This window comes from Peromyscus maniculatus, chromosome 23 (genome assembly GCF_049852395.1).
Source record: "Peromyscus maniculatus bairdii isolate BWxNUB_F1_BW_parent chromosome 23, HU_Pman_BW_mat_3.1, whole genome shotgun sequence".
NCBI lineage: Eukaryota > Metazoa > Chordata > Mammalia > Rodentia > Cricetidae > Peromyscus > Peromyscus maniculatus.
In genome coordinates, this window is record NC_134874.1 from 53,700,340 (window position 1) to 53,722,082 (window position 21,743).

At 45.8% G+C, this 21,743-nt stretch overlaps 1 protein-coding gene across 1 annotated transcript in view; it reads right to left on the reverse strand.

Annotated features, from left to right (window-relative positions):
- The window catches only part of Rxfp2 (relaxin family peptide receptor 2), a 62,429-nt gene extending 40,959 nt beyond the window's left edge, over positions 1–21,470 (reverse strand). Inside the window, exons 1-2 of the mRNA XM_006979605.4 lie at positions 21,030–21,470; positions 1,559–1,705 (exon numbers count right to left, since the gene is read on the reverse strand). Coding sequence (XP_006979667.2) covers positions 1,559–1,705; positions 21,030–21,111 — 229 coding nt within the window. The 5' untranslated portion in view covers positions 21,112–21,470. The remainder of the gene's footprint in view (positions 1–1,558; positions 1,706–21,029) is intronic.
- Positions 21,471–21,743: the final 273 nt, after the last annotated feature.

Sequence of the window (21,743 nt, forward strand, 5' to 3'; positions counted from 1 at the left end):
ATGCTCTACTATCCTACGTTCTGGTGGTAGCAAAGCCGAGTCTGGCCGTTTCTCAGGTCAAAGCTCACGTCTGCCAAGAGGCAGGAAAGTAACGCTCAGGACTCTACGTGGCGGGGGATGTACCCTCAGGGATGCCTGCGCAGCCCCCCCTTGAGAGGGAGGGCCACTTAACTGCGCCTTTTTTTTTTGGTCTTAGTTATTCTGGACCCAACCTAGTACCTCCTGCACGCTAGGCAAGCCTTCTCCCCCTGAGCTGCATCCCACATCTCCCAACTGAGTGTGAAGGGAGGGGCAGGCAGGAGTGCTCTGTGGAAAGGGATTGGAATTGTTCCCCATCCAAGGGCAGGGTGCCCGAGTACCCAGGGCCCAGACAGCTGCTTGGCCCGCCGCCGCCGCCGCTGGGATGCGCTCGGCCCACTCAGATGCTGGTTGGACAGTTCTGAAGAGGGCTGGCCCTGTGTGGCAGACTAGAAAGGTCTGAGTTCCCGCATTGACTGTGACTAACTTCACACATCAACCTCTCTGCCACCACTTCTCCTCACAGGAAAATCGGCAGACTAGATCGGGCAAGACTCAGGGTCTCAACACAGCCCTCCACTTGGCCTGGGGGATGCCGAGTAATGAACTGTGTAACCTCGTCTCACTTCATGCTTGATGTCTCTGCTCAAGTCATGTTGCTTTTGCAAGAAGAACCCCATTTCACCTTATTTCAGCCAGCCCCGGGGCCCTTTATTTTCTATGCCTGGAATTCCATGACTCCAGAACATCATCCTTCCCTTCCTTCCTTCCTTCCTTCCTTCCTTCCTTCCTTCCTTCCTTCCTTCCTTCCTTCCTTCCTTCCTTCCCTCCCTCCCTCCCTCCCTCCCTTCCCTCCTTCCTTCCTTCCTTCCCTCCCTCCCTCCCTCCCTCCTTCCTTCCATCATTCCTTCCTTTCTTTTTCTTTCATTTTGTTCTCAATTCAAGTCAATTAAAGAAAAGTATTCTATGATTCTGTCCTTAAAGTGGATTTCCAGGATGTTTTTCATGTCTTTATTTGTTAGCAATTCATGGTCCTTGTCCCTCTGGATATGCTCAGTTATCTGTGCACAGTGTTACTGTTTTCTTAGTTCTTGTTGTCCCGTGAGCCCAAGGTCCTTGTTTTCTCCTTATTTCTTTTGAGCTCACTGTGTCTCAGTGATGTGCGGAGGTCCTGACACTCAGGGTTCATTCTGCACGATCAATTAATTCTCTAGGCGAGCCCAATGGCCGCTTGTGGATATTCTTAAAGCCGAACAAAGCTATCGGCCACAAGGAAGCCTCTTAAAATTGAATTATGAGAAGCAGGGCAGAATTTGGAAGGCCATTTCAATTTTTATGAGACCATCTTTCCGACTTGAGCAAGCTCTGTATCCTAAAAATTCAGGTCATTTGCCTGAACACAGTGGCAGTGGTTATCAGAACGTCTCCTCCCAGTTCATTGCCCTCGCTCACTGGCTGACCCACAGTTTTGGGGGCCGCGTGTGGTGAGGTTTGTGTGTGGAGCACAGCGGGGGGGGGGGGGGGGGAGGGCAGGACTCACCACAGCCGTCCTCGTCGGCACCGTTCCCACAGTCATCCACGCCATCACAGTGAAAGGCTCGGGGCAAGCACTTGGTGAGATTCCCACAAGGAAAATACCCTTTGGGGCACAGCGGAGCCACCCTACTGCCGTCAGCCCCTACGAAGCCTGCATGAGAGAGGAGACAGGGTAAGAGAAACCGCATGTGAGCGCAGCTGGGCCTTGCTGGCGCTGTCCTGCTCAATGGGATGAGGACTCCACGAGGCTGACTCGTCTGGTGTCGTCCTCATCAATATGGAACAGCACCATCAGTTACCACGGTGGAACCTCACACTAACTATACCATGGGGGAGATGGAGACCCATTTTGACTTTTCATTTCAGGGAGGTGAATGCAAAGAAAGCCAAATGTATGGCTCCACTATTGAATGGGAGTCGGGGAGGTGTCTACTGCTTGAGACGGAAGGGTAAAACCCTGCTTAAATAGAGACAAAGACACTGATCTATGCAGCTATTAATCTTTCCATAAGAAGGATTTAAGGCGACTTAATACATATGCAGAAGGACCATTTAAATGGGAGCCTGAGAGAGTGCCTAGCCTTCATTAAAAAAGGGGTGACAGCCCAACAGCGACCTCTCATATTAGGGAGCTACTGAGTACCAGCACTCTGCTGGGTAGTTATCTCAGTTACTCCTTCACCTAGAGCAGTGGTTCTCAGCCTTCCTGGTGCTGTGACCCTTAGTACAGTTCCTCATGTTGTGGTGACCCCCCAACCATACAATTATTTTTGTTGCCACTTCATAATTGTAATTTTGCTTCTGTTCTGAATCATAATGTGTTTCCTGATGGTCTTAGGTGACGTGTGTTTCCTGATGGTCTTAGGTGACCCCCCCCCCTCCGCCAGTGGGGTCTCGACCCACGTGTTGAGAACCACTGCCCTAACGTGTGGCTGGTGTTCTATCTCCCTGCATGTCTCGGCAGTTGGTAAACTCAGCACCTTGTCTGGGGCTGTCACCTGGGTGACTTGGTTAAAGTCTGGTTCCACCTTCTGGGTCCCGAGGCTACTGATGACCACTATACTGGGAGGGACTCGATCCATTCTGGAATCTGCCTTTGAAATTAAAAATGACCATCTTGGGCAGAGGGCATAATTAACACAAACAAGCATTGAACCCAAGTCTAGTACAGACAGGAAGTCCAGTGACCGTTTATTTGCAAGGTACTTGCCAGGGAACAGGGTACACACAGCAATCCCAGACATCTAGAGCTAACAAACATGCATTCAAGTTTAAGAGCCTACTTTCCAGAAAAATAGACATCCTTTTTATCCACCGGCTAATAAAGTGGTAGAAGTCTTGAGGTCAAGTTGAAACTTCACAAGTTTTTGAGACTTTTGTACCACGTGTTTTGATTATGTTCATGCCCTCCCCTGACTCCTTCCAGATTCTCCCTCCCTTCCCACCCACCTCTGTATCCTCTCTTTCATTTAAACCCATCAAGTCCAATTTGTACTGCCCATGTACTCCTGGGAGATTTTCAGGGAGGGGAGACAGAATGAAATGGTAGAAAGGGTGATGGGGGGGGAAGGGGGAGGGAGATGGATAATGGAGGAAGGCTTAAATGGGGTGAGGGGTAGGAGGGCAGGGTGGAGGAGGGAGTACAGGGAGGGATGACTTGAAGGCCTTTCGGAAGAGTCTGTAGAAACCTGCTGTCGAAATACGAATGTGCACACATATAAAGTGTTAAATGGTTCACCCTGTAACAGCAATGGCGCCCCCACTGCACACAACAGGCTAACAAATAAAAAGTCCAACGCTGGAAACTTCACAAACTTAAAGAGCAAGCAGACTCCCAAATCGCTACCGTTATTATATGACGCGTTGAAGGTGTTGGCCAAGTGTCCCCAACGATGATGTCCCCACCCTGACCAGGAAGGCATTTGGGTGAGTGAATAGGCTATAGCTGGACCTGCCATCATGAGGGTCGCCTACTGTGTGCTGGGTATTTCCTCATCGTCTCATTGAATGCTGAAGGCAACGGAGCCACTGTATTGTGGTCATTATGTAAAGATGCCTTTAGGGTAGTCTGGGGAAACACCACACCCATTTGGTCTTCCAGGAGATGCTGCCTTGCACCGAGATGCACCCCACAATGTTTTGGAGACTTTCCTGCTCCTCCTTGTTTACAAAGACTCGTTTATAAACAGGCAGGTGGGCACCCAGCCTGTCTGACTCAGTGCGCTCGCACTACGCTTCCAAGACGGTCTTTGGAGAGGACAGTTGCAGTTGGTGAGCTTTAAGCTTGTGAGGCGCTCTAAGCCTGGAGATGGAGCAAGCGTACAAAAGCAGGGCAGCTGGTCTTCCCCAGGGACAGTGATGTCATGGAGCACTCTTGGAGGGCTCCCAGATGAGCCTTCTGGAACTTTCCTGATGGAGGAGGCCAATCTAGAGTGTGACCCAAGATTGTCGGCTGGGAGCGGGGATGGGGGTGTGGGCGGGAGGGGCAGAAGAAGTGGAGGAGAGAGGCTGACCACAAGTGACTGTTAATTACATCTGTCAGGAGTTTCCCATTCTGTGATGGCTTCTTCCTGGGACATTTCAAGCATAAACAGGATATAGAAAGAAAATAATGACTGAACTCAACTCCTTCCTCTCTGTCCGCTGTCTCTTTCGTGTCTGGTATTATTTGGGGCCCAATTAACTTTTTAAAAAATAAATTCCCATTTATTGAGGTTGAAAAAGGAAAAAGCCTTTTTCAAAATTTAACCTCTCTGAATTTGCGGGGTCCTGTTTCAGTTCTGCTGGAACAAAACCCAGTGTTCCGCATATCCTGCTTGTCATTCTGTCCCATCATCGTGAAATTTAAATAATAATTAAGAGTCCCCGCTGTGTTTGGCACCCACTGAAGGGACCCACTGGCCATCTGCAGGAGGTATATTCTGCAGTCCATGGCTCCTGTCATCTGCAGAAGTAGAGCGAGGCAGTTGATTGAAATTCAGGCGTGATGAAAGTGGAGGCTGCCAACTTCAGAACAAACTTTGTAGCTTCCAGAAGTTTCCATGGGGCTCCTTGGGCCAAACTCACTGCGGAGGGGAGATCTGGGCTTGTGAAAGGGAGGTGCTGTCAAGGTCCCTGCTCTCTCCAGTCAGGACTCCAGGCGTCACACACTGGTTCTGCAGCTGCTTTTTAGAGGCAGCTGGACTGGTACCCAAGGGTGCTCTTGGTTTCCGGTCAGCACTTTCCGTGGGCTACTGAGAGGTGATGTTCGAGAAGGCTCTTTTAGGTTTTCCATGTAAGAACTATTAGAGACAGTCGGGTCCCTGTCCTGATTATTTGACAATAGTAGTCCTAAATGAAGCTGAGGAAATACCTGAGTGAGGTTCTCTGGAAGAACCAGCCTGCCTCCATCTTGGGCTTGAAAGCCATCTTTTTTTTTTTTTTTTAAAGATTTATTTATTTATTTATTTATTTATTTATTTATTTATTTATTTATTATATACAGAAGGCGGTGCCAGATCTCATTGCAAATGGTTGTAAGCCACCATGTGGTTGCTGGGAATTGAACTCAGGTCCTCTGGAAGAGTAGTTGGTGCTCCTAACCTCTGAGCCATCACTCCAGCCCGAAAGCCGTCTTATAGTAAAGACAAACTAGGTTCATTTCTCTTCATGATTAAACCTGTTTCTCAAGCATTGGGCTATGCCCCACCTGTAACCTTAACTACATGGTTCTGTTCTGCCTGCTCCAGGAATGGCAATCATGCCTTTGTTTCAAAGAGTTGTTTAGAACCATCTTGCGGCCCTATCTTTGTTTCAAGAGCTTATACGACCCCCTAGACTCCCTTGTGATGCCCACCTTGCAGCATGTCTTTGTGTCAGGAAGGACTAACTTGCTCTCCTTATGTTCTGCTCCTGTAACCCGCCGATTATGTCTGCCAGATCCCTCATTCGGAAACCCCCTTCCCTTCAGCTACAAAAGCCTTGTCCTCCTCACATCCAATGCGGACCTCTGGAACCCTGCCTTAGGGGGTGGCAGCCCACGTACACAAATAAAAAACTTGCTGTGATTAATTGCTTGCTTTAATTAATTTGGCCTCGATGACGTGGGTCTGTAGTCTTTCTCCTCCCAACTTTAGAATCAACACTCTCCCCACACCAGTGCTACAGAGGACATTCCACAGAGGTGACTGGCTGAGGTCATTTCCTAGGTAACCTGAATGGTGCTGTTCACCTCCGTGAGGATGTCACTGTCACCGAGGGAGGTCACGGAGCCACAGGGATACAGCAGCCATTGCAGACAAAGCCTCTGTCATGCATATGAGAGCTAACTATTGGAACATCCAGGAAATGTTAGCTGGTTGCCAGTCAACAAGACAGGCACTGCTGTCCCCTCTGGACGCTCCCTCTGAGCAGAGACAGCAGCACTCTGGGCAGCTCCCACTCAGTGGGTACACGTCCTGGAAGCCGCCCTATCCCTGGGAAGTTTCAGCACATCTCTAAACGCACTGTTTAGAGTCCAGGCTGACCACAGACTCACAATTCTCCTGCCGCAGCCTCGTGGGTCACTCTGTCTACCTGGCTGTGTTCTGGTGTTTAAATTTTCCATCTTGTTCGGTGTGGTTGGAGAATCTGCTTTCTTTCTGAATGCTGCCTGAGAATGATGAACCCAGAGCAGAGGAGCATGGCAGAGTGTGAAGGTGATAGACTAGAGAAATCTCCTACGTGGTAACACTAGGGCCTCTGTCTCATCTCTTGCTCCGCAGATTCTGAGCCGTGGATTTCCCTGTCTCATAGAACTTCCACTGGCTGTTCTTCCTCTGAGCAGGATTCATTCAGATCTCACTACCATCAATTCACAAATTCACCAGCGCCCGGGGCTCCTGCCATGCACCTGATCAGGATGCACCTTGCACAAATATAGGGTACCTCTCACGTAGACTGCCTGTACTGAGCCATTTGAAGGTTAAATGGTCATGGACCAGAGTCAGGGATGATGCTTGATAACACCTGAAGGATGAGGGCTTCCACACTTGCTCCCATGTGGAATATTCTTTTACACTGTGTGACTATATGTCACTGTAATTGGTTTAATAAAAAAGCTGGACGGCCAGTAGGTAGGCAGGATTTTCAGGGCAGAGAGGATGCTGGGGAGAAGATGCCATGAGACACAGAGAGAGCAGGATGGGAAGTGAGTGCATGAGGCAAGCAAGCCTTGGTGCAGCACATAGATTAATAGAAAATGGGTAATTTAAGTTATAAGAGCTAGTTAAGAAACAAGCCCAAACTATCAGCTGAGCATTTATAATTACTATTAACTCTCTGTGTGGTTATTTGGGAAGCTGCTGGTGGGACAGAAAAGTCTGCCTACACTCCCCAGTCTTATGTGCTACCTCAACATTTCAAGTCACTCTACATAATTTATAGCGTTTCTTTCCCGTATTTTCAGTATCTTTTTCTTGTCATGGCTTCCCCTCAGCCCTCCGCCACATTAGTCTTCCTCAGCCAGTTCTCAGGGGCAGGACGTAGCTTAGAGATAGAGTGCTCATCACGCACACCTGAACAAACCAGAGAAACCATCAGATCTCATCTGCAAAGCAAGTAAGCAAACAAACCAGTCCAAATCCTATTCTATCCAGTTACCTTTGGGGCCAAGACACAGTCTTCTCCGCTTTACAATGGCATTTCTCAGAAGAATCACAAAAGCCAATGTCTCCCCAGCCTCCTGCCCTTCTGTCTTTAACCCACTGCTTCTACTGCTGGCCTGTGGCTCCAGAGGAGTCTTCATCAAGACTAGTAATGTGTGTCTGCCTGCTGTTCCTCCTCGTTTCTCCTCCCCCTGCCGGCCCATCCCGTCCCTCCCCCTTTCTCCCCCATCCCTCCCTCTTTCTCCTCCATCTCTCCCCTTTCTCCCTCTTTCTCCCTTGTCTGCTCCCTTTCTCCCTTATCTCGCCCCCTTTCTCCCTTGTCCCGCCCCCTTTCTCCCTTGTCCCTCCCCCTTTCTCCCTTGCCCCTCCCCTTTCTCCCTTGTCCCGCCCCCTTTCTCCCTTGTCCCGCCCCCTTTCTCTCCCATCCCTCCCCCTTACAGGTTCCACCCCCCCCACACACTCTCCCTTTTTCTTCTTTATAAGATGAAGTCTCACTGTGTAGCTCTGGCTAGCCTCAAACTTACCCTCTAGACCAGACTGACTTTAAACTCACAGAGAGCCTCCTGCCTCTGCCTCCCAAGTGCTGGGATTAAAGATGTGTGCCTAATGAACGTCCTTTCCTGCTACCCGTTTGGTCCCCTGAAGTGTCCGGCAATTCTACCACCGTCATCAGGTGGCGGGATTCTTCCTACCCCGGCTCTGTGGTCCCTCACTGCCCAGCTCTATTTCCTCTCCCAGAGTCCCCTCCTGCTCCCTTATCACTTGCTCTTTTTTGTTTGTTTTTATTTTTTTTAAACTTTTTCTTTTTTTAAAGATTTATTTATTATGTATACAGTGTTCTGCCTGCTTGTATCCCTGCAGACCAGAAGAGGGCGCCAGATCTCATCACAGATGGTTGTGAGCCACCATGTGGTTGCTGGGAATTGAACTCAGGACCTCTGGAAGAACAGCCAGTGCTTCTAACCTCTGAGCCATCTCTCTAGCCCTTGTTTGTTTTTAATTGAAAAAAGAATTTCGGGGGCCGGGCAGCATCCCAAAGATCACGTGAAAGGCATGAGGCCAGAGCTTTCTAGGTTTTTGAAAGTCTTTGAACAACAAATCAGAGAATTTACCAGAACTTGCAAAGATGTTACCAGAACTTGCAAAGATGATTACTATTTTAGCTTTTTAAGGGGTTCTCTAAAATCTCTGTTCCCTTACATTTCATATTGATTTATTAGAAAGATAGTATTCTATATTCAACAATTAGAAAGACTCTCCCCGAGAGGACAAGTTCATCCTTCCAAAGGACAGCATTGGGTTTCAGAGACACTAACATTCATGCTGGGGGCGGGGGTGGGGAGTGGGGGGTCTGGTGGGGGGGGTGCGGAGGGGCCTTGTGGGAAGCTCCTTCCTGACAGCCGCAGGGCTTCGGAACACAGTGTTCGGAATGTTGTGTGAGAAAACAGTCTGGAAACGCTGCTGGGATTCTCGGGGGAGGTCAGGCCTCTGGTTATAACTCAGGCCTATCGTCTCCCCATTTGTCACTTGTCTGGGACTTCGCTTACAAGAGGGGCTTCAGGGGTGAAACTCCTGGACCCTGGTATTCAAATGACCCCCTGAAAATAAAGGCAGTCGACTTGCTTTAGGTCTATGCAATCATGGCTTGCTTCGTGGTAGGTTTCCCAAGTCCGCGATGCTCGTTCCTACCGACTCAATATCACACCGGGACTCTAAGCCAATGGAGGTCACGAGAGAGTGAAACAGTGTAAGAAGAACCAGAAAGGGGGTGTGCTACAGTGTTGCTCTTTAGGGGTGAGGACTGTGCTGGAACAATCTAATACTGAGAAATGCAAGGTTTCCTCCCACAGCCAGCTGTGTATGAACAGCGAACAATTCGAAAGCAAAATGACAAACACAATGATCTGTTACATCATCAACAGCCTCATACTTAGGCCCAAACCCAAAACATGCACAAAGCATTCCTGTAAAATATATGCCATCGCTGAGAAAAGCAATGATGTCAGTAGCGGAAGATGACAGAGCGTGAGCAGAGAGAACGTAAGGGCTGGAAGACAAAGAGGGCGGCAATGTCTCCGGGGCATAACTCAGTCTTTGCAAAGACGATCTCACGACAGACAGCCGGGGCGACTGCCCTGGGCCTGCACAAGACTGGGCCTGTCAACAGTCAGTCATGGAGTGGGGCGGGGCTCCTGCGGGCCCTTCCTCTCCGGGCGGAACTGTTGGTGATGGATAGATTCTAGGGTAGGGAGGGTCATTGTCTCCAGTTATGTATCCAACGGGATCCACCAGGTCCCAACAGATAGTTCCAAAGGCGTGGTCACACGGCTGGCTTGGGTTAAAATTAGTGGCCATGAGACAAAGGAAAAAGGCATGAGAGTGATAAAGAAACCTGAAGAGAGGAGAGGACGTCAGATCCCTGCAGCTGGAGTTACGGGTGGTTGTGAGCCACCATGGAGGTGTTGGGAGCAGAACCCAGGGCCTCTGGATGTGCTCTTAGCCCCCAAGCCTTCCCTCCAGACCTCCTTATAATTTAAAAACCATAGTACACAGTTCGGGGAGGCCATGAGGTCGAGCAAGCTCTCACACTGCTGGGAATTCTCACGAGAGCACCTGCTTCGGGAAACAGCGTCTCAGCATCAAGGGAACCCGAAGCTTTGCATACTCCATGACTCAGGCTGTCTTCTGAGTCCAAAGAAATGCGTGCCCGGAGACATCCCCATCTGCTTTACCAGACATTCTCAGAAGCATCACTCACCGTAGTCCCAAACTGGCTACGACCTAGATGTCTTTGAAAGAGCGGTGTAAAAGACAGGGAGAGGATCCCTCAGGGTCATACTACACAGTCTGGGAAAGGAACCAGAGGAAGTGAGAAAGTGATTTCAGGTCCAGCGGAACCACTGGCAACCCTCCACTTTTTCTAGTTTTCTTGCAGGGAAACATTCCTGGAAGTGTGCCCTTTTTTGGTGGAAAAATACTTGGTTTTAGCATGCACCGTTCTTTGCACTGGAAATACATGTTTTTCTTTCCCACTTCCTCTTTATTTGACATTCATCTCTGAAGCCACTTCTGGGAAAACCTTCCCAAGCCTCCCAAGATCACTCCAGATCACGAGCTTCCCTCACAAACCACCTGGAACATCCTTCCATCTTTCCATGGTGATCCTTACAGCCTTGGATTCCAATTGTTTTTCCTTTTTCTTTTTCTACCTCACACAGTACACTGTACCTTGTTTGGTGGAAAGGAATTAATTATTCATTTTGACTGTTCCTGTGACAAGGAGACTTCTCGATTTCTAGCACATGGTGAATATCTCAGAAGCTGTCATCTACACATAGAATATTCAGGAATAGCAAGGGGCATTTCTGCAAGCCAGCAACACACACATGCAGTTGGCACACACGAGGAAGTTGACCCACGCCGGTGTTAGTGAACCCCTGTGCTGTTAGGGAGCACACGTTATCTTCCCCAGGAGATGATTTTAGCTTTGATTAAATGCTGTGGATATCGCTCTGCATAAATAAAACACTGATTGGCCAGTAGCCAAACAGGAAGTATAGTTGGGACTAACAGAGAGGAGAATTGAGGGAACAGGAGGGCAGCGGGGGGGTGGGGGGGTGGGGGTGGGGGTGGGGGGGGGTGGGGGGGAGACTGCAGCTGCTGCCAGGACAAGGAAGATGTAAGGTACCAGTAAGCCACAAGCCATGTGGCAAAGTATAGATTAACAGAAATGAGCTAAATATAAGAGTAAGAGCTAGATGATGATAGGCCTGAGCTAATGGCCAAGCAGTTTAAATAAGTGTCTGTATGTTTATTTTATAAATAGGCTAAGGGACTGCCTGGGTTTGGCGGGACCCAGAGAGAAAACTTTCCAGCTACAAATGGTGCCCTACGGCTTGAGTTTCCACCTTAAACCTAAGAATATTTAATAATCAATTCTAAACAGAGCCAAAACCAGGTTCCTGCGTCATGTCTCATATGGGTGGCTATACGCTGAAACAACTGGGTTTGAGCTATGCAGGTTCATGGCGTGTGTGCGGGCTTGACCTAGGCTATGTTACACAGAGGTGTCTCCAAGCTGATCACTATGCTGTGTGTTGGATATAGTTTTTACTAGTTTAAAAAAAAATGGAGGTTTCTGCGCTACATTCTGCTTTGATAGAACTGGCAGAAAACATACCACCGCCATGTTGGGAAGCTGAAGTGGGCGGAGCCAACAGCCACAGCACTGTTTCAGTCTTAGAAGGCTGCAGTTTAAAACAATAGGTTCAAGGTAATATAAAAAATAATCCATGTAAAGATGGCTATCACACAAAAATCTGGATTATGTTCTCTTTGGTATTTGTAACCAAAGAAAAACATTTGATTATAAAAGCTGTTGAGGTAAACAGCTCATTTATGTATATTTATGTATACTTTAAAGGTACCTTGACTTCAAAATTTGGATGTAAGAATATGTTACTTTGGAAAGGAGGCTCTGCTTTTGTTTCTACAGAAAGCCAGAGGCTATGGATTTATTCCAGATTAAGATATATCAGATTTGACCAGCCAAGACCCTCTGAAAGGTTTCCGATGACACCATGGCCCAGATGATCCAACATCCAGATTGGATTCAAGACAACTGGCTCAGATGATACACCCTCACAGACTACTCCATGATCCTAAAATTTTCTTTATGTCCCCATAAGGTACAGCGCCCCCCTCCAGCAGGAAGTAGTAAGAGAAGCTACGCCCAAATTCCCAAATATACCAAGCTGGCTTTGGAGATGGAATTGGCTCATTCCTTCTCTAAACCCAGACATATTGCTTAAAAAAAATGGTTAAGAGATTCTTGTGTTCCAGATCAAAAGAGCCCTCTGGTGTAGGTCAGAGAAAAACCAATATTTTTATTTAAATCAGTTTGATTATAAATGTGATCTCTTTCTAAAGAAGAAAAGGGGATATGATATAAATATGATAGGATGACAGGGTAAATTGCTGAACCTATTTTAAAGAGCAACAACTTGTTTGAAATATTTTGCATTGGTATAGATTTTAGTTTATTGATACAAACTTAAAGTTAATTTTGTTATACTGTGTGTATATTTCTACTCTTGTTTAAGATGTTATGTTTGTACAGCTCATTTAAAATTGTAATGGATAATTAAAAAATAGATTAATAATTAGTCATCTATGATAATCATACTCGTAGCCATGTTAGTTAAGTCTTCTAGGTATACATAGATTATTTCAGATAGGTAATCTTCAAATACTTCAAAGACCTACAGAATATGGCATTTAAAATATTTTAAAAATTTAGACTTTCTGGACAGTGAGACATGTTTGTTTCTGGCAGCACCAATTTACTTCAGAGAGGAGGATGAGCATTGAAGACACTCTATATGGAGTTTATCTTCTTGGCAAAAATAGCCATTTGGGCAAGAAACTGTTCTTGCCTGGACTGCTTGATCGACTGGACATGCAGGACCCATAAGAAGGTAACCGCTGTGTAGATGTAACCAACCATCTTATTAAATAAGAAACACAGAACCAATGCAAAGGAGAAAGCCAAGAGGTCAGAGCTAAGAGCTAAAACCTTACCCTTCTTCCTGCGGTGGTCCTCCTCTCCGAATCAGAGCTATTTCCTGTGTTAAAATCTTTATATAGAGTTTCTGTTCTGCCTTCTCCTTGATTGTAAACCCAATCACATGACCGCCTCATCACGGCCTGTCTGTATAGACCTCCAGGTTTTCTATGGTTGGTATTGAGATTAAAGGCATGTGTATCCAATATTGGCTGTATCCCTGAACACACAGAGACTTACCTAGCTCTGCCTACCAAGTGCTGGGATTACAAGGATATGCCACCACTGGCCTGCTTTCCTATGGCTTGCTAATAGCTCTGACCCCCGGGCAACTTTATTTATTAACATACAAATAACATTTTGATACAAATAAAATATCACCATACCACTGAATTTTGCTTGGCAAAATGGTCCTTCAGGTTCCTGCTTCACAGAGGAAACTGCCAGACATTCTACAGGACACTGAAAAAGTGACTACACAAAAGAAACTGCCAGACATTCTACAGGACACTTAAAAAAAATGACTGAGAGACTCTAGCCCTGTGGGCTGAAGACAGATGCCCCAACTTTACAAGAGAACTTTAGATGACTGTCCAGGCTGTCAGCTGCCTCTGTCTACCCTGTAAGACTCTGGAAAGTTGCTTGCATCCTTCTCCCATTTCTCAGGTAGTATTATATCCTTCTGAGGTCTTTGATGTGATTGAAGACTAGATAGTTATAATTTCCTCAGTTATGATAAAAGATGAGTTAGATATAAAACCTTAGACTCACAAATATAAGATAGCTAGGACATCTTTAATATTGTAACTGTAATTCTTGCTTGATAATTGTTTTGTTATATGTAATTTTACTATATTAAAGTTAAAGCTTTCCTTTTTGAAAAAGAAGAAAAGGGGAAGTGCTATGGATATCGCTCTGTATAAATAAAACACTGATTGGCCGGTAGCCAAACAGGAAGTATGGGCAGGACTAACAGAGAGGAGAATTGAGGGAACAGGAAGGCAGAGGGGGGAGATTGCAGCCACCGCCAGGACAAAGAAGATGTAGGGTACCAATAAGCCACGAGCCATGTGGCAAAGTATAGATTAACAGAAATGGGCTGAATGTAAGAGTAAGAGCTAGACAATGATAGGCCTGAGCTAATGGCCAAGTAGTTTAAATAATATAAGTGTCTGTATGTTTATTTTATAAATAGGCGAAGGGACTGCTGGGGCTTGGTGGCATCCAGAGAGAAAAACTCTCCAGCTGCAATTAAAGTAAGAGCAGCATTTGAAAATGGGAAGAAGGAAGCAGCCATCAAGGAAATGGCTTCAATAAGGAAGTCCAGTTTTTGGGGACTCTGCAGAGCCCTGATCCTGCCTGTGAGGAGGTTTACATCAAGATGCTCTCATCTCCTCTGCACCCGGAAGTCACTCCCCTGAGCCCCTCTTACAGAATGGAAGGGAACCTCGGGCTTCCATATTTTAAAATATCTCACGCGCTTACATGAAAGGGATTTGGGCATAGAGACATCTCCGGCAGGAGAGACACTGTTTTCAGTCTCTGTGGTTGAGACAGAATGGCTCAGAGAAACAGCGAGTGGGAGAAATGGATCGGAGATGTAGCCCAGTGGTAGAGAGTGGACAGAGCCCTGGGTTCAAACCAGGCCCCTCTTCCCCCATAAAATACGACGAGCTGGAGTAAAAGCAGCGAACAGCCAGATGTTCTCCATCTAAACCACAATCAAGCAAAATGTAGCTAAGAATGACAGGTGAGTGACGAAGAGACTCAGGTCCCAGAGCGGAAAGTCCCGTTTTGCTGCCATTTGTGATGACATAATTAATGTCTTCTATAGGACAGAATGGTAATTAACATTAAGATTGTAGGTAAACTTGCATATTCAAATTTTGAATTATACTATCTGCTAAGAGGTTGTACATTGATTGTTAGTGTGGGATGGGCAACTCCTTTGCCAAATAATTAATGTGTCCCTATCATCTCCAAATTAAAAAACAAAAAGCCTTACTAGTAGAATTAGTGTGATAAATGATCCAGGTGGATTCAATTAGCCATTCAGATACACACAGATTGTATAATGAAAATTATTATATTTTTCTTTTTAAAAAATGACTTGGGGGTAAAGAGATGGCTCAGTAGTTAAGGGCATTGTCTGCTCTTTCAGAAGACCTGAGCGGCTTCCAGCGCCCACATTTTGGCTCACAACCCTCTGTAACTCCAAATGCATGAGATCTGGCGCCATCTCCTGGCCTCTGTGGGCAGTGCATGCATGTGGCACATACCCCGGCAAAACACCCATATGCATAAAATAAATTTAAAAATTTAAATATTTCGACATCCTCCTACACATCAGAAGGGTGATCTCTGAGATCAACAGAACCACCTTGTGTGCGTTTTCAACTGTGCAGTATCTCAGGCCCCTCCATACCTACTACGTCTTCTGGCTCTGGCACCCACGGGGTCTCTTTCTTTAACTTCATTACTGGTGGTTAGTAGAATTTCGGTGATGATTCCAGTGCTGTGGTGACTGAGCATTTGGCATTTGATATGCTGAGAGCCAAAGCAAGAGTCAGGACTATGACCTCACACTGATCAGCCTAAATCAGCTTCCGTATCCGAGTGCCACCTCGTCTCTCCAGCCTCTCGCCCCGGGAACAACTCTTCACTCAGTGACTTCGCAGCTCTGCTATGTGCACCCTTCCATGTTTCCGTCTTGATACAGCACAGACTTCGCAATCAAAATCAAGAGCACTGGCTGCTCTTGCAGAGGTCCTGCGTTCAGATCCCAACACCCCATGGTGGCTCACAACTGTCTTCAACTCTAGTTCTAGGGGATCTGGTGCCCTCTTCTGGCCTTTGTGGGCACTGCATGCATGTGGTGTCTCCTGACTTCGGGAAAGCACCCCACCCCACTGTGGGAAAATCCCACATATGCTTCCATGCCCCATGAAAGCCTGCCACTGTTGATATGATCAGAGTCTGGGTCAATGGTAGCTTGAGAAGTCTGAATGCAGCTGGGTCAGCAGAGGCCGGTACCAGGGCCCCTGAGTGGGCCAGGAGAGAACCACTCTGACTGGCCACCCAAAGTTGTGATCTCAATAAAACCCTTTGCTCACAGCCAACAGGAAAGCAATGGGGGGGGGGGGGCTCTGTAAATAGGACATAGGTTTAGGCCTGGATCATCCATGAGACAAAAATACCTGAAGTATTAAAATGAGCTGCCTGTGCGGACACACACCATGCAGAGGGTCAAGAGCAGGAGGACAATTTCTCCAACCTCACACTCAAATCCAGGGCCAAGCACAGGGAGAACTTATGTTGGAGGACTAGGGTATAAAATAGCTTTAAGAAATAGTTTAAAATCTATATCCTTAAGAAAAAAAAAAACCTCCATGAACAGAGACAGGGGAGATAGGCCAGTGGTTAAGAGCATTGGTTGCTCTTCCAGAGGATGTGAGTTCGATTCCCAGCACCTGAATGGCAGCTCACAACCATTTGTAGCTCCAGTCCCAGGGAATCTGATTCCATTTTCTGGTCTCCATGGGCACTGCACACATAGGGTGTACATACATGCATTCAGGCAGAACAGACGCCTGGTACCTAAAGATATCAGAAGTGGGTAACGTATCCCCTAGAACTGGGGTTACAGAGGGTTATGAGCCACCACATTGGTGTTGGAAACCTGAATCCAGGGTCCTTGGCAAGAGCAACCAGCTCGAATGTACATATACATAGTTATGCACTAATCTTAGAAAGCTAATGATTGCATACTATTTCCTGCTGATTAAGGCAAATATTTTTCAGTCAAGTGAATTAATTTTCTCTAGCACAAATTAATGCATTTTTACAATATGTGTGTCAAGAAGGATTCTAGATTGCCCCTGGTTGATTTAAACTAAATCTGTAGACAAACTTAATCAAACTTCGTTTTTGGTGCTTCCTAGTTTTCAGGATTGCGGACAAATCAAGAGCTAACATATAATGATCATTTGGCTCTGTTTGGGTTTTGTGCCCCAGTCTCAGCCCACACAACCTTAGAGATGACTATAGATCAGGCCAGGACGCGAGGGGACAGCTACAAACGCCAGGAAGGAAAGTAGAGCTGAACCGGAAGCAGGAAGCTACAGGGAGCCCGTGGGGAGGAAGCTCAGCAATATTCCTGGTGAGAGGCCAGGAACCTTGAGCGGGGTCTTGCTGAAAGGGATGGGTCCCCAAGTGGAAATGCAGCCGCAGATGTGAGCGACCCTGACGGAGCAGCCCCCGGAGGCTGGCGGGATGTGGCAGGGTCCGCAGGGAGCTGAGAGATGGGGTCTGTGGAACAAGACAGCGAGGAAACACCGACATGGGAAACCAGGAAGATTTCAGAGGAAGGAGGCCAGGCAGAAAACGGAGAGCTCAGCGGGGGTGGAGACGTGATAGGAAGGGGGTCACAAAGGTGAAGTACACAGGAAGTGAACCCACGAAGCAGTGACGTCCCCAAATCCCCGACAGGCCGTGGTGACCTGTGGTCATACCACCATGCTGTAGACAGCAGCCCGTGCCCCTTCGGGTTTGGTGATTTCTGTCTGTCTCCTTTCCTCGAGTCTCCTCAGCCTCCAGCGACCAGCGCTGTACATCCAGGGAGATTCTCTTAACTTTTACATCGGAGAATGTGCATGATTTCTCTCTCTCTCTCTGGAAGATGGGTGCACACACACTCCAAGCATGAGGAGACAGGTGAAAGACAGGGAAATTCAAATGACCCTGTTTTGCTTGGTGCACCCTGGAGCCATCACACAGGGTCCTGCTGATGTGCACTATCAATGCACGTCAGTAAAAGGTAAAGGGCTTTTAAAGGATTTGGCTGTAAAGAAATAAAAAGTTTGTGCGGAATATTTGTTTATTCTGATTTGAACATCGCATCATAGGCACACAGAGATACAGCACATGATAACCCCCTCCATTAACTGGCTTCAAGTTTTACAAGCCAATTAAAAAGGTGAAGTAAAAATGAAAGCAAAAAGCAAAACACAACAAAATCAGAATATTCCTACTTAGGAGTAGGAGCAAAGGGAGCGGGCATCACCAGGACAGAGGCAAGGAGCCAAGTCAGGGAGGGGTCGGTGGGCAGGAGGAGGGCCAGAGAAGAAAGGGGGGCTAGAATTCTATCAGTTGTCATCGAACACGTTTTAATGGCCCTTTTCTTCACAACATGGCTAATTTCTCAAGTGCAGTGTTTTTCTAGCCTTAACTGTTCAAATGCCTATTTATCATGTAAACGCAAAATCAATTGTTTTGTTTTTATACAAAGACCCTCCAAGGTCCCCTCCCCTGGAAGTGTAGCCATGAGAAATTAGTGCACTGTAATTTAAACACACAGAAAAAACATTTTTTATTTTCCCATAATGATCCCCGTACCGCCACTAGTATATCTGTGTAAGACAAACACATTGATTCTGCTTAATTAGCAAGTTCCACATTTACTGAATAAGTAAAACATGAAGTTTGGCGATACCGGCTCATTCTAAAAGCTCCGTGCCTTTATTTTTACTCACTACTTTACCCCCAAATAATTCCTTATTAGTTGAGTTTTCCTTGAGACAGCATTTTTTCGAAATTTAAAGAGCATGCAGGTTTTTGGTTTTTTGTGTATTTTTTTTTCGGCATTAGCTTGCTTGCAGCGAGCGTCCCAGTTTTGTGTTTGGGGTTCAGGTGGAAGGTGTTTTGAAAGTCTTTGCTACAGCTGGCCATGCTTCTTCCCCGTGAGGGAGCACCTGAGGGGGGGGGGCGCACCTGAGCGGGGGGCACCTGAGCGAGGCCCGCAGAGCCAGTACTTCTGGAAGTGACTCACCTGAGAATATTTTGACCTTGGGGTCCCAGCTTACCCGCCCCAAACAGGCTCTGTTTTTGCCTCAAGCAGGCAAATTTATTTTTCCATTAATGGCGAGAAAGAATTTCAAGAAGATTGGCTTGAAGTACAATTGATTTTCACAGCTAGGCACAGCATGAGTGCAATTGTGTGAAATTAAAATGTACTAGGAGAAGCTTTTCTGTAGTCTCAGCGCCCAAGTTAAAAGAACCCTTGGTTTGGAAAGAACCCCTCAAGGCCTAGCTGCAACTTGGCCACTAGGGGGCACTCAAACACTGCTCACCGCACAGTGCCGCCTGGGCTCTGCTTTGCGTTATCACTTTTATTGACAAGTAGCGAATGATTTTAGGACATAGCAGTTGGTAGTTAGCAAGTAGGAGTCTCCGTACTTGATACTTTAATTTTCTACAGAGGCACATTGTTTGAGCTTGAAACACTGTCCCTATTCATTCATTAAAATCCCTTTTAAGGTGGTTTGGATCAGGTTAGCAATAAACCAGAGTGAAATAATTAATGATAAAGTGTACATCATGATAGATGCCTGGAGACTTAAGTTGTTGGTTAAGACAGTAAATATAATTTACTTTTTGAGCACTCGAGTGATCGTGGTCCAAAGAGAAAATGATCCTGTAGTTTAAACTGCTCTTTCATAAAAAGTGATCACAAATTTAACTCAGGAAAGCAATTTTTATTCTGAGGGGAAACAAAGTAATGGCCTTCATTTGGTTATAATAAAGAGCCTTACTGTTTTAAATGTCAAGAAATGAACGAGACAATACAAGAACTTTAGCAATTATAAAACAAATAATTACAGTTTCCTGAGATGCCAGTATTGACTAGCACGGTGCACTTCTAAAGCCACTCAAGGTAAACATAAAGGTTGAAGACGTGGAAAAGTAATGCAAACTTAGAAAATAAAATGTATCAGAGAATTGTAATTAATCAATGAACGTTTATTAGGTTTGAGGTATAAATCTAAAATTAGGCCCTCAGAAATAATCCAAATGATGTGTTTTAAATTTCTTCTCTCTCCCGCTACTTTTCAGCGCCGATGCTATCGTAAATCATTAGTTGTCACCTTAGAGCGGCTTTGGGGTCAGCACACCCAGGCACAAAGTGATGAGCAAGGAAGCTGGCGATCATTAAGTCCTGAGCATCGAGGGAGGGAGGCCTCGTTAGAGAGTGCAAAGACCTTCTCCTCGCTCTTCCCTTCTTGACCATCCTCCAAAATTGAATGGGGACAGAACACGGCCTTCTGAATTTAGATCTTCAACCAAATCAGACCCCCTGTTTCTAAAGCCGTGGTTTCCTGAAAGCTGAATTTATTGTTTCTCGTTAGAGGACAGATTTCCATGTAAGAGAGGTTAAAACACAAAATCCAAAGCCGCGCTGTGCACACTGGGATAGGGCCTTTTACACGTAATGTGAAACAAAGTTTTAGTGTCATTACAAATTCAAAATAAGACTGAAATACTTAAAAAATCTGTTGGTAGTTGTCCTTAAACACTGCATTTTATGCTCGGAAATTGTGTCTGTGCTCTTAAGCAGTACATTTTACTTAAAGATGAAAACCGTTCACTCGGAATTTGTTTAATTAAACTGAGTAGGTAAAAAAGAGATTTTCCCCCCCAGGAATTTCAAATTCTAATATTTATACTCAAAAGTTTAAAAGAAAAACTATGAATTAACTGGATACCTTTTGAGCCAAAGTGTAATGAGTTCACTACCCTGGGAGTGGATGCTAAGTGGAAAATTAGATGTTTACTTCAACTTGAAACGGCTTAGCTGTTCATAGCTCTAAAAGCATAAAACTACTGATTAGGAGGTGAAGACTTTACATCAGTTTTCCAAATCTCAGAACAGGTAAAAAAAAAGTTATATAAGAATACACATTTTTATATTTTAAATAGGTGAATCCTTAGAGGCTTTATTTTATTTGCTTGGAGTTTGCAGTCCCTAGTTTAGATGAACAGAATCAAACAAACTAATATACAACAAACCAAAAAAAAAAAAAAAAAAGAAAAAAAGAAAAAGAAAAAGCAACCCAGCCACTAACAATTAATTACGTGCATTTTATAGGCATATTTCAATTGGTTGGATTTATACAAAAACATCTTTCAGTTTACGAGTTTACCCTTCTCTCAGAAGGAAATACTAAAATACATTTTTTTCTCTGCTATAATTGGTATGTCAACATTGATTTTTAAAATACAGCTCATCTCGAGTTCTAAGAACATGAAAAGTCAAGTTTCTGGGAAGGCATGTCGCATTCGGAAATTGCGTGGCTGTACAGCGCTTCAAGCTCCTAAGGATCATTTCTGTGGGATGCACACTGGGGTGTCTGTTTTTCAAACCCTGCACTGAGTCTACTGCAAACACCACAGAAGGGTTTTCTAATCTTCGGGAATCGTAGTCAGGTAAAGTGAGAAAGCAGCAGCCTTACCTTTGACCTCCGTCAGAACGATGACCTGAAGTAGGAGCCACATTGCAATCAATCTGAGCGAGAGAGGCGCCGCCGCCGGCATCAGAGGACAGAGCGGTAGGCTTGCAGCAGCTGCGTTCAACGTGTCCTCCTTGCTCCTTGGAAGGAGTTCTGATAGAGTCTGGTGCCTCCCATGTGTCTGAGCATGCTCAGCTGAAACCTTCCTGGCATGAAGGGACACCAACGCTTGTCACTAGGGAGCCTGTGGGGTTTTTCCCCCCTGTCCTTACATTTTGTTTGCTTTACTTTATTCTAAACTTAGAGTTGTGCTCCTGGCCAGTACGTCCATCCTGGTGTAAAAGGGTGATGTAAAGAGCACTTTAGCCTTATTAGATAACCAATATTTTAATAGCTTAATGTTTTTCTTCGAAGCACCTGGAGCAGCTTTTACCCATTCTTAATCTGAACATATGTACGGATCCCAAGAATTGTCTGGGAAGCTTTAGAAGTAGTTTTTATGCGTGATGCAAATGAGAGAAAAACTCCTTGCTAACACATACATGAAGGACACTAGGGACCATGTTGAGAGGTTTTCAAGTGACCTTCAGACAGATGGTAGGGGTTCGAAGTGTGGCCTTGTGTTCATCAGGTGAAATAGCCACCGAATACTTTAAACTTTGCTCGGTTTCCTCATCACCACAGTCAAGTTTTAAAGCACAGAGCTCCCTGCTTAAA